This window comes from Dermacentor albipictus, chromosome 3 (assembly GCF_038994185.2).
Source record: "Dermacentor albipictus isolate Rhodes 1998 colony chromosome 3, USDA_Dalb.pri_finalv2, whole genome shotgun sequence".
NCBI lineage: Eukaryota > Metazoa > Arthropoda > Arachnida > Ixodida > Ixodidae > Dermacentor > Dermacentor albipictus.
Genome location: NC_091823.1, coordinates 101,333,042 through 101,349,037, shown reverse-complemented (window position 1 = coordinate 101,349,037; position 15,996 = coordinate 101,333,042). Strand labels below are relative to the sequence as shown.

The 15,996-nt window shown below is 45.2% G+C and overlaps 2 protein-coding genes across 6 annotated transcripts in view; one reads left to right on the top strand and one right to left on the bottom strand.

Moving 5' to 3' along the window:
* The window catches only part of LOC135913984 (acetylcholinesterase-like), a 30,786-nt gene extending 24,595 nt beyond the window's left edge, over positions 1-6,191 (bottom strand). The window contains exons 1-5 of one of the 3 annotated variants that reach the window (XM_065446689.2): positions 6,080-6,191; positions 5,739-5,906; positions 3,605-3,766; positions 2,707-2,862; positions 1,243-1,359 (exon numbers count right to left, since the gene is read on the bottom strand). In XM_065446689.2, coding sequence (XP_065302761.1) covers positions 1,243-1,359; positions 2,707-2,862; positions 3,605-3,766; positions 5,739-5,852 — 549 coding nt within the window. In that variant the 5' untranslated portion in view covers positions 5,853-5,906; positions 6,080-6,191. Of the gene's footprint in view, positions 1-1,242; positions 1,360-2,706; positions 2,863-3,604; positions 3,767-5,738; positions 5,907-5,978 lie in introns of all 3 variants that reach the window. The other 2 variants (XM_065446694.2, XM_065446699.2) reach the window with 2 other exon arrangements.
* Positions 6,192-8,661: 2,470 nt separating this feature from the next.
* Positions 8,662-15,996, top strand: part of LOC135914005 (nascent polypeptide-associated complex subunit alpha, muscle-specific form-like) — a 59,548-nt gene continuing 52,213 nt past the window's right edge. For 2 of the 3 annotated variants that reach the window (XM_065446716.1, XM_065446709.2), the window contains exons 1-4: positions 8,662-8,768; positions 12,781-12,913; positions 13,882-14,013; positions 14,696-14,871. In XM_065446716.1, coding sequence (XP_065302788.1) covers positions 8,742-8,768; positions 12,781-12,913; positions 13,882-14,013; positions 14,696-14,871 — 468 coding nt within the window. In that variant the 5' untranslated portion in view covers positions 8,662-8,741. The remainder of the gene's footprint in view (positions 8,769-12,780; positions 12,914-13,881; positions 14,014-14,695; positions 14,872-15,996) is intronic. The other variant, XM_065446722.2, reaches the window with a different exon arrangement.

Here is a 15,996-nt window from a genome sequence, read left to right as displayed (position 1 = left end):
AAACGCCCCTCCAGGAAAAGCCTTGTACGACTTAAGAAAAATCGTGTATATATATATATATGTATATATATATATATATATATATATATATATATATATATATATATATGAAGAAAACTCCAGTTTTCACTTCAAGAAATAGTTTTGTAAGAATGTCTCAAGTACCAGAATGCACCGTCTTTTACTTGCGATGGCTGCGCCAGTAAAGTGCGTGTGTCAAATAAGCATGGAAAAATATATAGCGCACTAGAACTGCTGCACACTGCAGCCCCTAGGGATTGGCTAGCGACATCTCCTAGCCCAGCCTGAAAATGTTTATTTTCAATTGTTGTGGTCAGTGCCTTATATACTGCAATTTCTTTCATATTTTTTTTTTTGCGGGAGAGGGGGGTGGACATGACGAGGGCACCAACTTCACCCGGGACCAAGAGGGTGAGGAGAGTGGTGGGGTGACTGGGCATACAAATACTGGGCATACTGACTGGGCATACACTCATACACACAAAAGTTTCGAGGGGGAGGGGGGGGGAGCGTCAGTGCCACTCACTGGCTCCGCCACTCGTCGTAGCACGGCTTTATTGTGAGCGTTCGAGAAGCAAAACATTCGCTACTAAACTTGATGAAGTCTACGTTAGAAACAATTTACCGTGTCAGTGGTTCGGAATGTGGAAGGGGCGTCACATTTCATGACACCACCGATTCGCCCGTCCAGGTGAACCAATCAACTAGTTCGTATGTGTCGTTGTCACGACTTTGAAGAACGGTAGACATAAAGTGTAGTTTGCATCCCTGCTTGGAATGTATGCGAATAACGATCGTCTCGAGCCATGGTTCGTTTTCGCGACAATACTTGTTTTTGATGTGCACATTGGATTTGCCAATGTGTCAAGCAAGCAAATGTCATTTCTCCAAAGCAATATACGCGTATTGTGACCTGCATGTGTCCAATAAAAATCTGAGCAACTATACAGACTACTATCGGAATACGTCAGACTGACGGAGGCAGTTGCTAAGCTAGTAAAGCGTGACGATTTCTGCTGCTTTTATTTTACTTCTGAAGCCTGTCTTTGGACATAACAAATACATCAATGCAGGTAGCAAGCAAACTTGTTTCTAGCTTGTAATCGCTTTGTAAATGGTAGTTTTTTTTTATGCTCGAGTAAACGTGCTGACAAAATATTTTGCCGAAACGCATCTTCAAGCTCTCTACCTTCCATTTGCCCTTTACCACGCGTGTCTTACCTTAGTTGCCATCTTGTGCGCTTCCGTCTGGTGTTTGGTGAGGGTCGGCTGCGGTGGAACTGGGGTGCTGGATAAAGTCCCCGATTCCAGAGACGTTGATGACGGCTGCTGAGTCACCTTGTTACACGCGTGGCAGCAAGACAAAAAAAATGTATTCAGGACCCTTTGATCCTGATAAATCAACGGTTCTATTCCACACATAAAAATGAAACTGAATCACTCAATCTAGAAAATTTGGCCTACAGCGATGGCAGTCTTTTTCTTTTTCTTTCCATTTTTTTATCTCGCTTTGCAAATAGGGTCATACCCCCTCAGTGAAAGTCCTAATTTGAACGCAAGACAAACAGCAGCCTCAATTTTGACTGAAGTCATGAAGTACATTTCATGTGTGCACATTTTCATAACGCGCCGTAATGGCAACTTTTTTGCCATAAATCAGAGACATGTTCAAGCTGTATTAAACTAAATAAAAATTACGCACCATGCCCTTAGATTTATTGACACTGCGCAACATCGCCCACTTGTAGAGGAAACATCTCCTCGAATCTTTGTCTGGGAAGCACGGAGGTGAGTAGCTCACTTATAAATATCACCTCATGTCTCTCACATAGGCCACATTTTAGTGTTATTGGAATATGAGAAATCAATTAGGCTAGTCTACAGTGACTAACCGCAATGTGCCCGCCCTCTCAAATATTACGGGCCGACCAAAATTACGATAAATTTGATGGCTTCAATAGTTTTTTGCAAGCCGTTTTCTGCATTGCCACACAGGACCACGCTATCTTCAAACCACAACTTGCGGAAGCACTTCCTCGCATTTCCTGTTGCTGAGACTTTATATACGTAGTGATTTTGAAAAAAAAAAGGTATTGCAGACGGATCTCCAGCGAATTGAACAAAATTCTTCTTCCTTCGAAGCTTTTCCTTAACTACATTTTACAATTTATTAACACGGTACCTGTAATGCCTGAAGATATTCCCTATTCTAAAAATCATCAAATGCCTCCTCCGCACCTTCATTACTCGGTGTTTCTATGACTGCTGATATGTGAACTGAATCTTACACTTTTTCGGAATGTTCAAATGCCTTGTGGTTGATTCTTTGCATAAATTCCCGGATAATTCTATCAACTCCCTGACCTGAAATAAACACCTTTCTAAAGCTTTTTTCATGCTCAATTGATTGAAATTAAATGCCACTTTGATTCGGCGCACGACACACTCTCTGGTTACGAATTGTACTTCGTTTGTCTTTCTTTACGGAATATTCTGGTCGACCGCAGGAGCAGCCGGTTTGCAAGGATAACTAGCGCAGAATAACCGCATACTCTCTGTAGCAGATGTCATTTATCTTTACCGTGTTCCACAGACAAAAGGGAATCTATCCTTCCGCGCGTCATCAGATTGGTCACAGCCACTAGAGCAATCACTCCGGCTGAAAGGACCAGCGACCATATATACCTCCAGCTTCGCAGTCTCTCGCGAGGCCGAAGAGATCGAACGTAGTTTCTTCGAACGACGGCCCTTCTTGACGCCACTGCGCTCCAGGGCGGTGCAGGTCATCGAGCGCTCCGACGCAGGCCTGTTCAGGTCAGCCGCCTTGTCCGTCACGGCCACCTGTACAGTGAAGTCGACAGCCTGGAGAAATCTCGTCTGCTCAGCAAAAATCTGCCGCTCGTTTCCCTTTCTTCCCTAGCATGCACGCACGCACACACACACACGCATATATATATATATATATATATATATATATATATATATATATATATATATATATATATATATATATATATATGCGTGTGTGTGTGTGCGTGCGTGCATGCTAGGGAAGAAAGGGAAACGAGCGGCCCGATTTTTATGAACCACAATAGGCAAACAAACAATGGTACCAAAGACAGCATAGCATAAATTATTTGTAGTTCTTAATTGAATACATGATAAATAAATGGAAATTAAATTGGATGAAAAAGCAACTAGCCGCATGTGGGATGCGAACCTACGTCTTCGCATTACGGATGCGATGCTCTTAGCAACTGAGTCTATCGTGGTGCCGTATTCCCATGCACTTCCCTGGATGTTTACGCTTATCTACTAGAACTAGCCCTTTGCATCTTTTACATACTCTAGAGATGAGGAGTGCTCGGCGCTGCAGGCAATACGATACTGCATAGAAGGTACACGAGAGAACACACAGCGTTTACATGCCTTCTATGTTCGTATCCTCGTGTCTGCGCTATAACTAATTGTATCGCGACCTACCAACAGGCACAAATGGCTACCCGCAACCTGCTGATCGTGTGGCTTGTCGCGCTGGTCAGCGCCCGATCAGCGTGGAACTTCGTATTTCGATGCACGTTACCTGCTCCTGCTCAGCATGGCTTCCTGTGGAAATGCTCTTCCTCGAGCGATGGCCCCTCTTGACTCGACTTCCCTCCCGAATCGCGCTGAGCGCTGTGCTGTCCTGGTCAGGCTGTCCTGGCTGTGGTGCCGGTTCGGAGGCCGTCGTGTGTTGACCGCTCACCTGTATCGTGCGTGCCCGGTAAGTAGGGCCGCTATCAGACTCAAGCAGGAGAATGAAGATGCGCTCCCGCAGACTTCTTGAAGCGCAGACGTTTTGAAAACACGGGCTGTGAGCCACAAGCAGAACGCTTTGGAAGGAAGATGTACTAACGTAGTGCGACCAGTGTACACTGGTAAGAAATCTCAAACAGGCAGCAGGACAATGAGAAAGGTGTCTAAACTTAAAGCCCAGGCACTGCTCCGCGACAAGGAAAATTTAGAATTTCATGAGCGTCATTTCTGGTCATACAAAGTACACTGGAAGCAAGAAAGAACGATGAAATATTATTTCATGCGGGAAGCAATCAAATCGCTTGCGAGATAGTTTTAGCTTTCCCGTATGCTTCTCACGGCACACTCTTAAAAAACTGCGGCAGACCTCATCCCACGATGACTGTCAATGGTAATGGGATTAGCATTAACGCTTGGCACTATAGTCATGCCATGGTTCCGTCAAGCTTGTCAATAAATAGTCAGGCACACTGAGCAATAAACGTCGTGCTGTAACATTCAATATTCCTTCCTTAGATACCAGCGGTGGGTGGACATTTCAGGGAAAGAAAGACTGAAGGATTGAACGACAGAAAGCATTCGGGAATGGATGAAACCATCGCATGGATAATGCCGATGTTAATGCCATTAAAGTTAACGCTGCGGACCGTAATGCCATGCGAATGCGACACGTTTTTCGATATATAGTCAGGAACATTCAGCAATAAACGTCCTGCGGTGATATTCAAACCTCCTTTCTTGGCGGTCAGTGGTGAGTGGCAAATGCCGTTAAAAAAGGACTGATTAATCAATAGTCAGTTAACAAATCCCATTTCAACAACGTAACATCAGGCGTGCCGCATGGATCGGTACTGAGACCTCTACTATTTGTTATCTACGATAATGACCTTACTAATAATTTCTCGCCAATGAAAGTTTTCGTGGACGATTACTTTATATATAGTGACATTTTAAGCCCGTCTGATCAACTTGCGCTCCAAGTTGACCTAAGCAACGGTTTTGCTTGGTGCGACTCTTGCATAATGAGACTTGACACCATTAAACGCAAATAGAGTAGTTTCGCCTCGTACTTGTAACACTGAGCATTGCATGTACTTTGTAACGCTAGCTTAACGCAAGTTAACACTTACAAATACCTCGGCGTGTCTATTTATGACAATCCTTCGCGGCAGATTCAAATTGATTATGTAATCAGCAACGCTAATCATGAGCTTGGCTACATTCTGCCGAACTTGTTCCTTGTGCCCTCTACTCTTAATGTACTCTTACGTAAAGCGCTCATACAATTCAAACTTGAGTATGCGTCATCCATTCGGGTCCCACAAATTACCACGCTCAATATTAACCTCGAAGTCAATCAGTATCGCGCTGCTCGCTTCATCTTATGTAACCTATTTTCTACTGCGTGCCTTAGTCAAACGAAAGTAAGTCTCAACCTGTCTAACCCTTGACTGTGCCGCAAAATCTCACACATTTGTCTTTTCCATAAAATTTAACACTAAGCCAAAGCCTGCGTGATTGTCTTTTTCTGCCTCCACCATGTATGCAATTTCGCAGTGACCATCAGTCTGAGATCAACGTGCCCAACACTCGTACCAACATGTAATTATTTCGTGACATGGAACTAGTCCTGGCTGGAACCGCCTCCCAGCTTCCATTGCCTCCACAACCAATGTAAAAGCCTTAAGACTGTTGTCTCTGGTTATTTCGAGTAATCCTAATTGGTTCATTTGTTAGTAACTTGTGTTACGCGCCGTTATATTGATGTACTTTTGCAACCCCCACTCCTCTCTCTAATGCTTCGGCTTTGAGAGGAAATAGGTGAAATTTGAATAAATTAATGAAAGCAATATATGTTGAACGAATGAGTTGATGAATTAATTCATTATTTAATTATTTAAAGCCAAAGTATTTGATTTTACCTCGGCATTCGGCATCTCGTTGCTGCTGGGCTTTTGAGAAGCACGCCTCCGCTTCGATTTCTTGGAACCCTGCACTGAAGTGGCCGTTGATCGGTCGGGCTCCTGGCGCTCCATATCAAAAAGTGGGTGGTAGGGTACGGGAACCGACGTGGACCCTCTTCGCGATCTCTGTAAAATTGAGAGAAATAAAACAACAAAAAAACGACAGCGGGGATCAGTCGTTGCTGACATTGAGATCACCTGTACGATCTGTCACCGTCGTGTCTAATCTGACGGCTTATCGGCACACACTAGCCAGCATAGTGCAGCGAAGAAGATCGTTTTCGTGAAATGATGCACACCTTGTCGTCAGTGAAACTGGCTCACTTGCACCTCAAATAACGGCCTGGCAGCCTGCAGCCCACCGTCGTTCGTCGTTCACTTCTCCGTGCGCGCTCACGAGCGCCGTTCTCAAGAGGCCCGCCGGTCACGAACCTCTTTCTCTTCTCCTATATTATAACAATAAAAACAAGTGGAATTTTCACCCGGAAGGCGGCGCGTTCGCAGTGATAGCCAGGTATTGGACTATTGCGCGAAGCGACGTTCGTAGTTTTCTTTTTCAGCCTGTAAATTGCCAGTGAACACTGGCTTACTACCTAAATGAAAAAGCATGGTGTGAATTGATATGCATCATGTAACCGCACGAAAACAAGGGACAAAGAAGGAACACACAGGACAGGCGCGGAACTTCAACTAAGGTTTACTCCGGGAAATCTCACATTTATACAAGTATCGTAATCACACTTGCTAATAATCAGACAGCCATCACGTGACGTTGGCATGCGGGCGTGAGTGCCGCAAATTTGCTTGTAAATATTCGAACTCTTTATCGCTCAATGACACTGAAGGGCTGCTTACGCAGCTGTCAGATTGCATTTTTATACAGTAAGCTTCAAAAATTTCTCGGCTCAGTTGTGACGCAAACATCTTCAAGACTTTAGTGTCGCGGAACCTGGGCGTGCAGTTACGACAGTGGCGACAATGGTCAGCCAGTTTGCCACCCCCCGCCAATCCTTGTACTCCTGCGCGGTGCTCCTGCAGTCTGACGTTTAGGCACCGTCCCGTCTGCCCTATGTAGCTGTTGCCACAAGAGAGAGGTATCTCGTACACTACCCCTATTCTGCATGGGACGAACCTGTCGACGTGCTCGATACCACATTCATTTCTTTTGTTCTTACCCTGCACCATGTTGCACATGCCCGCCAGTTTTTTGGGCGCCCTGAAAACCACCGGTACTTCACATTTTTCGGCCGCCTCAAAAAGGTTCCCTTTAGTGCTTTCGCAGTAGCCCCCAGAATTGTTGCGGGCTTTTGTATACGAGTGCCGAGCCCTCTCCCGTGGCGTCGAGAACCGCTAGGCGCGCTGAACTAGGCCAATGCCTCCTTTACTAGATGCCTGCCGCGTCGCTAGTCTTCCCATTGAAGCGGAGGTTCCCGTAGTTCAGGGTAGTCGCAGAGAGACGGCGCTCGCAGCCGACCCACTTCCTGTTGCGGAGGAAATGACGATTACTAGGCTGGCGCGCGCTCGACCAATCGCTTGACGAGAGATTGTGGGTCCTGCCTCCGGGATCGCAACAGACGCCGCTAAAATCTCGGAGGCTGGGCTACATGATTTAGGTTTCCAGCGGCCACCGCAGCTAGCGCTTGCAGCCGACCCGGGGTTAACCCGGGTGGGGAAGAGTAAAGAGGAGAGGGGCAGGAACCAGCTTCTCGGGTCACGCGGCAGGCATCTAGTAAAGGAGGCATTGACTAGGCGCTCCTTCTTCGCGCTGACAACACCTGCTGGTGTGGAGTAGAGGTAACGCTTTCGACTCCCACTGCAAAGCTTCCTCGGGGTGGGCTGTGCACGAATCCGCCTACGGGCAAACGCATTCTGAATTTTTTTCTTTTCAAATTTCTTGGTTTATTGTACGTATATATGTCTACGTAACCCCTTTCCATACATTATGACTTTTTTTCTAAAATCTACGTTGATCTCGTACATACTACACTTACTTTTTAGCGTTCCTACCATTAAATGTACCACCACCACTGGACACCGGGAAAGTGCCCAATGAGCCAAGTAGTGCTTTCGCACTAAAATAAAGCCATTTGAACAGGTTCATTCGTTGGCTTATTAACAGGTTAATAGTTGGCACTTCAAGTGCAATAGCAACCCTTCCGCTAAGACAGACGCGCAGTGGCAGGCTCCAGAGGAATTTCAACCATCTGCAGTTCTTCAGAGCGAGCAACTCTATACCATATTACATGGGCCTACCAAATTTTTAAGTATCTCCCCCCTCCCTCCTCCTACCGAAGAGCAACAACGCAAGAGCAGTGGGAGATGGTGTTGACTAGTTTGGCATTGGAAGCTCAGCGAAAGCTGATCACCAGAGCCAAAAGTGCTGCCATCACCACTGTGGCCCTGGAATGAGGGCTCCACCCACCACAGGGGATGCACCCGTCTCCATGCCCAATCAAAATAAAATGTTTTTCTCTCTTTCTCTCTCGTCGCATATTTACTACCGCGATTATTTTTGCATGCCGAAAGCTAACGTGGATCAGACTCATGATTGAACAGATCATTGAATGGCTTTGAGTGAAAACAGCAGTTATGAATGAAGCATGGAAGCATTTGAAGAAGCCATTTCGTTTAATGCGCGCGCGTGACTGATTAAGAAGAGCCGTGTTTATTAACTAATCTATTTAATTTTTCAATCATATTACCTAAACTCTACGTCGTTCGTGGCATATCCCTCACAGTGGGTTTGTACCCTTAATTGAGGCTGGATCACCATCTTCTTCTTCTTCCTAATCATCGTCATCATCGTCACCATCATCCTGCCGCCCGATTCTTGGCCTATCCCCTTTAGTGCGTGCGAGCTCTGACAGAGGTTAATCATCATCATCACCATAAGAACGGCGCAGGTCTGGGCACGGCTTCATTTCTGCGGATGTGTGGACGTGTTACGCTGCCCCAGGTGCCATGGCTGATTCGCAAGGTGCCAGCAAGGTGAGAGGTTGCCTTACAACATATGCCACATAAATATGGGCTCTAGAGACGAAGAATTTTATCGCGATATGTAACGAGAGATTTACTTGTGGTACATACGTCTAAATTCACACCACAACCATTGTCTTTGAAAAATCCGAGAGAGAGAGACAACTTGTTTGATTAAAGGAAGCGAGGGGAAAATTTGAATCAATCGCATTCCGATTACCGATGCTTGGTAATCCAGAGGTACTTGAAAACATGGCACTGTGTTTTCTTAAAGGGCCGGGTTGGCACTACAGACCACGAACATCCGCGCCTGTGCACGGAGAGCCTCTTTTTGTTTCCTTTCTGCTGATATTGTCTAGCGCAGGGGAGCCAACTGGATATAAGCTGCCATGAGTTTTCTATCAGTGATCTCTTTTTATTTTTTGAGAGAAAGAGGGTAGTGAGGTTAAGAACAGCTCCGCGAAAAGTGCTCGAGCTTCTTGCAAGCATTTAAATGCGCCCACACACCTTGCCTGGCTCTAAATCTTGCGGTGCACGTTCCGCCACTTGTAAGTGCAGACGCGGTAAACTGGAAGTTGAGTTCATAAATTTCCCGTTGCATCGCTGAAGCTTGTTAGACTAATTTACTGACCACAGTCTCGTTCAGCAAGCTGATTTGCTGTGGTCTCGTTATACAGTGCTTACGAGTGGTAGAGTGACGAGCCTGCAAGAGAACTATGCAATAAATTCCGTCATGGAAACAACTTCATTGGGTGTTTTGGGGCTACAACTTTTTAAATATGACTTGTGTCGTAGGACAACTATGTGAAATTTATCATAATGAAACGTAACCAATTAACTAGCTTAAATTCCAATACTTCTAAAATAGTCTGATTACCTCAAGACGACTAGAAGATAATATGCTATTGGTCTCGTTCGTCTACGATATACCACTCTATTTTTTGTATTTTGGTTGCGGTTACCTGAAATGCTCGGTATAAGCGCATGGAAAGTGTGGATTTGACCTGCTTGTTAACCGTGCTAGTTCATCGATAACATTACGGTCTTGGTGACGCTGGCGCACAGCCCTATATCTGTGAAGAGGTTGCCCTCTACAGTGACTGTCAATTGCAGCAGTCCATTTGGGGCAATTCATCTCATTAACATGCATTTTTGAGTCAGGTTTGTACCACAATTCAACAGTGCAAGCTATAGAAAAAGTTTTAAAATTGTACCAAGACATTCTCCGTAAATAATCAATGGAATTTATCAATTTAAACAAAAACGTATCCTATGCGACAAAGTATCAGCTGTAAAGGCTTAAAGAGCGGGCTTTTATTCTCAAAAAAGTAGTTACGTTGGAATTGTGCGTATATAAGAGCAGACGCCAACAAACTGTGACTTCATAGATATTTACGAAGGCAGTGCGCCAATGGCAAACAGCAGTTACGAAGGAAAACGGCTGTGAATTTTGCCACAGCTATTTCTTGCGCTGTACATGCCTGCATTCATTGTTATTTTTGCCTTCCTACACTTGTATAAATGCCCTGTATTGAATGGCCAGAATGCATGTTTTAACTGCGGAATACAAGATATTTCAAATGTTACGTTGAACGCGAGTGAACGCACTTCAAGTGGGGCGTTTTTAGTCGGACGAATCTAGTGAACCACATCTAAAAATTTGCCACTGCATGTCTTTTGGTATTGACATCCACATGTCCCCTACACATGGCCAGAGGTTATTGCTATGAAATTAATCGCGTCGCGTCGGACATTCTCGGTCTTGTCATTTTTGATATATGCAATACACATGCGTTTAAAATGATTCTTCATAAAGATGACACGTGCGGCCGTTAGAGCGAGTGGATCTGCAATTGTAGATGACGTATACAACGTCGCTTTCAAAGCGTAGCTCTTAGGCGCCCGCCGTCACTGCGGCGAGCGTCGGTGTCGGCGTAACCAAGCAAACGAGCACAGCGGAAGATGAGAAAAGCGAGGAGGAAAGCGGAGGAGGCGCGTGAAGCGGAACTATGCGGTGGAAAGCGGAGGAGAAGGGTATGGCTATGGCGAAAGAGCGAGAAGTAAAGCTAGAGCGGTAAAGCGTAGTGCGGTGACGGTGGCGACGCGATGGCGCCAGAGTAGCGCGCGCCGTCTGGCAGATCGGTCTGCGTCGGCTGCTGTGAATCGCCGATACGCGTCACCCACGCGCCACCTCTCGCGATCTCCGGATTAGCGAGGCAGTCGCGCCATACTTCGCTCCGTTTGCGACGTGCCGCATGAGACAGATTTTCCGCGCCAGTCAATATATCGCGAAATCGAAACACGCGTAGAGCTGTGGTCAAATTTGGCATTAGAGATTATTGTAATCATCGATGGATTTTTTTGTGTGTTGTGGGTACAATTCATAATAATAAGACCAATAACGGGCGCATTTCGAACAAAGCTTCGTTTTATGGAAAGTGGAAAGTGTTCGTTGTCATTTCTGTGTCCTTTTTCGTGGTAATGCGCTAATATATAAAAGACACGGCCTTTCGGGCTCTCTACTGAAAACGCTCTTCGCAGTGCAATAGAATGCGCAAGGACGTTCACAGTCGGCCACAAACGTTTACAGGGTAAAACGTTTTTCTAAAGACTGAGAAACCCACGAATCTTGGCTGTACAGCCTCAAAGAATTAGCGTATTAGTCAATAGTTGGGTTTGCGACGAACACGATGGTTCAGTAATTTAGAAAAGTGATGGGCCCTAACCGACTTGTAATTTATATCTGCCCCGGAAAATGTGTGGCCGCAAAACTTTGCTGATGACTGTGCGTCTACGTGATTCTACTTGTGTTTGTCTAGTGCAAGTTGTAGCTTATACTGGAGCTTCATATAGCGAGAAAACGTGTAATATTTGTCTGCTACTGCCAGGTCCGGTTTTGGAGTGGTTCATGTAAAATGACAATACATTTAAATATTGTTACGTATGAGAATAATCTATTTGCGAGATGATTAAGTAGGCGTAGAGAAGAAATCGCCGGCACTCCAGTATTTTCCTACACCGAGCGCAGTTCTTCAATCTGCTCATTTTCGGCTCCGCCACGCAGCTTAACAACTAGCGTAAAAATTTTAATAACTCCGTCATTCTTTTAGCATCGAGTCAAATTATACGCCTGCGAATAGCCCAACAAAATCGTTCCATTTTGTTCCGTGTTTAATGATCCTTCCAAGCTCTACAGCACGAAAATGGCCAAACTTGCGGCTTTGGTGGTGTGCTGATTTTTCTCAGTTTGTTAAAATAATATCGGCAACACCTTGCAGTGTTACTAAAGATATTAGGGTGACAAAGAGCAGATGACGCTCGAAATTAGCCGAATAGCCTATGAATGTCTTTATTTGTACCCATGTAGCACGTACTGGTGCAGTGCATAGTACAATGGAAGACGCCTGTGGCCATCTGTAAATGTCTGCTCACACGTGACGCAATGTTTTGATGCGTATTTCTGATTGACAACAAAACAGGTGACTGATCATTAAAACAGACATCTATGTGAAGTTTGGCGAAAATAATGTCCGTAGATCTGGCCTTCTCATTCATGTTTAAAACAGCGCCAAAAAACACGGACAAGGGAGGACACAGGACGAGCGCTCGTCCTGTGTCCTCCCTTGTCCGTATTTTTGGCGCTGTTTTAAACATGAATGATCCGTACCAACTAGCTCGCACCCAAACCCTACTGGCCTTCTCACTTGCAGGATATCTGTTTTAGTTAGCAGCGCAGGAGGCTCAGCGGTAATGGTGGGCACATGTCGCCCACGAAGTCGCTCCTTTACTTCTGCGCACGACGACTAATGAAGGCGGTAGCTGATAGTGCCAGAGTTTTCCGTTGGAAACTAAACTAGTTAAATGACGACAAGTTCTGGCTTTTGCGGTTCAGTATCCTCGTAGCCCTTTACGCAGCTGCTATTGTCTCTAAGATCCTCACATTGCGCTCAATGAAAATATCTCGCTGCTGCTGCTTTTGTATACACTACCTCCATTGGTCAACATCAGCCTCTTTCTTTCGAAGAGTTCACCGAAACCATGCTGGGGACGCGGCACCTACCAAAGCATGGCGCATAAGTTGGCCACTCTGTTTGCCATGACGGCAGGGAGCGCCAACGCAACCCAATTTCCCATGATGGTCATCGCCTACGGGGGAGGTGAGACACATGGAAGATGAACTTTCGTGTTTGTTAACCGTGTCGATTTATTGCTGATATCATGCTGGCTACGAGGCGCAATAGTGCAGAAACTAGGACCAACAACAATCGTAGAACGATTGAGTCAGTTTTGGGGGCACAGATAAGTCCACCCCTATAGGAATACAGGCAATTCGTTACAGAAGTATGAGAGATGGGCACCCTGCCACAACGCTCTGTATGCACTCCAAAAATTCCATAAACTTTTCTTACGGTTCCTGTCAAATTTATATAGAATTCACATATATTTTGCAATGTATACGTGAAAAGCATGCGGAACCTATTGGAAATATTATAGTGACTTACGGAACGCTTTAGTAGGGGGCTGCTCCAGGCAGCCTGAAAATTAGCACCTCCCTCCCCCCCTCCTTCCCATGGCGCTTATAATAAATCGAACACTGCATTGCCCACTACCTACAAACACAAGACAAGAAGCACTGATGACTTTGTACATATTCATCCGCTTTAATCATAAATTCACAATTCAACGTGTTTCACACGTTGGTGCAATGACCGGTTCATTCAACATGGACATTGGCATACGCGAATATCGGAATGCGAGAGGATATGTGCATGGCCTCCTCATATATTTAATGTAGTACCAAGTTAAGCCAGCGAAGCTCACGTGCTGGGTAGAACACGTTAGAGCAACCAGGCATATAAACGTTCAGCAGTAGTTAGTACATCGAAGCTGGCTTCCCCACGTGATCCCACATTATCCGTGTCCTCTCCTTGCGCTTGAATGTTCTTTCGTATCTCTTAACAACAAGGCCGAACCACTACGCTTGCCAGCATTTCCTTGCCGCAAGAACAATGAATAGTGAGTTTACTGAAAGATAGTAGTTTTCTTTAACGTTGGAAAGCGCCAATGGCTCCGTCTAATGCGCATCAGTAAGACGATGCGGCCATGCCTGTTCCGTTCGGCGCAGTGCCTTTCCTGCTGGCCTACTTTGCTTTCCTGGGCTTCGTGACGTTTCCCGCCATGCGCCTGGAGAGCAACCTGGCACAGTTCGCCGGAGACGGAAACAGGGGCATCTTCAGCACAGTTCCCCTGTTCATGGGTACGGGGAATGCACATCGGTCCCTTTGTCATTACCCAATTTTCAAAAACATGCTTTTGGTGGGCTTTGAAAACGAAGTTGCCACCAATTTTTACAGGTTCCATGGTTTCATGTAGTAAAGTAATATTTGCACTCGTGCTAATCGGTATATTAAAGCACAGTTCCAAGCACCGTGCCGTGCATGCTTACAGAGGGTAAAAGGGTGAAATGAAGGTTTGTTGCTGTAACATTCCGTGAACGTTAGATTAAGATAAAACGCACATTCAAATAACAGTGCTTTTGTGATTGCGCTCGTTATAAAAATATTGCTGCTCACTTTTCAGGTAAAACAGCTGCATTCGAAATGGTTCTTGTCGCCAAAGATTTTGATTGTGCTTCAGTGAGCGTAGTCAGGGAAAACGACAGGTGATGGCTTACTTTAAAAGAAAGACAAAGTTCAGAGGATAAGAGGCAACAATTGCATAGAGTGGTCATATCAATTGCTAAGCTTCGCAGACACTTGCCTTTGCTGTGTGCTTATCGCGACAGTGATAACATGATAACAGCGATACTTCTTGAATAGCGATCACTGGTCTAAATCAAGACTTCATGCTTTGCAATAATATATTGTCCGTTATTGTTCTTCAAAAAAGGGGCTACGCCGTCATTGTCATCAATAGCAATTGTGAATGATATGGCGCAGGCATAGGCTACACAACAACTGCATACGTCGTGTTCCGTGCGGTGACTGACACCATGGCGCTATCGGACGCCCTGGCGTTGCTCCTGTCCTGGACTAGGTCCTTCGACTGGCACCACGAATGTCCCGGATGGTGGATGACACGCAATTTCTCCTGCTACGCCATTCTACACGGTTCGGTGGGTATAGTGTGCTTTCTTTTTTGTAGTGATATAAAAAAACCTTCTAGCAGAAACCATTGCATGATTACTGTCGACGTTAATACGATTGTCATCAAAGCAATGCAGTGAGACACAGTATTGGCACCGCCGAAACGCTTCATGTATGGTGTACTGCACCCAGGTTGCTCTGGAGCGCTTCCCTCTTGACACGCTGTGCCACCTAGTGACGGCACCGCCAAGTCTGCATGTGGCATGTGCGTGAATACGTGTTCAGACAACATTGTCAGAATACATATGACGCTGGTTCCAGTCCTCCCAGCGCCGGGTCTCCTTTAAAGGATTTAGCTTTTTGCATCGTACAGCGGCACACACCCACTGGCACTTACTCATTTACTCAAATAGACGTGAAAGTGGTTTCCTGAAGAACGGCACATGCAAAGCGCATTCGTGGTGCAGCTCGCCAACAGCGCGTCTAGCTTTTGGACTTGAGAAACCCGCGTGAGGGAGCTTCGGTTTCGTCCAGCACTCGTCGGTCTATACATATATATATATATATAGATAGCAAAAATGCATGACTTCGGAACAAATTGAACAAGAGGACACACACGCACGCATATGTTTAAACATATATATATATATATATATATATATACACATATATATATATATATATATATATATATATATATATATATATATATATATGCGTGCGTGCGTGCATGTGCGTGTGTCGTACAACGCTTTAGCTTCCTTTTCTGTCGAAGGCCCTCACAAATAAAGCTAAATTGACTCAGAGCCAATGAAGCAGTATCACAATAGATACTATAACATTGAGGCGTCGCCGTGGTAACACCCTGCATACTCCGCATTGTCACTTCTCATTTCCTTCTTCACCTGGATTTATGCTAACTTTCACAAATATCGTCGTATGCTCTCGTTGCTCTGGGAATTTTCCACGGGATACTTCTAAAGAATATCTGTAAAATGCGCTGTAAAATTTCTTGCGGTTACAAAACAGTTCATCTGCCACGTATGTCCTAGAAGTCGCTTCGGTTAATACGTGAGGATGAGAAACTATATTATGCGAAATGGCTGATCACCAAAACATTACGCGCATTACTATTTCCCACTGCTTCACTTCCA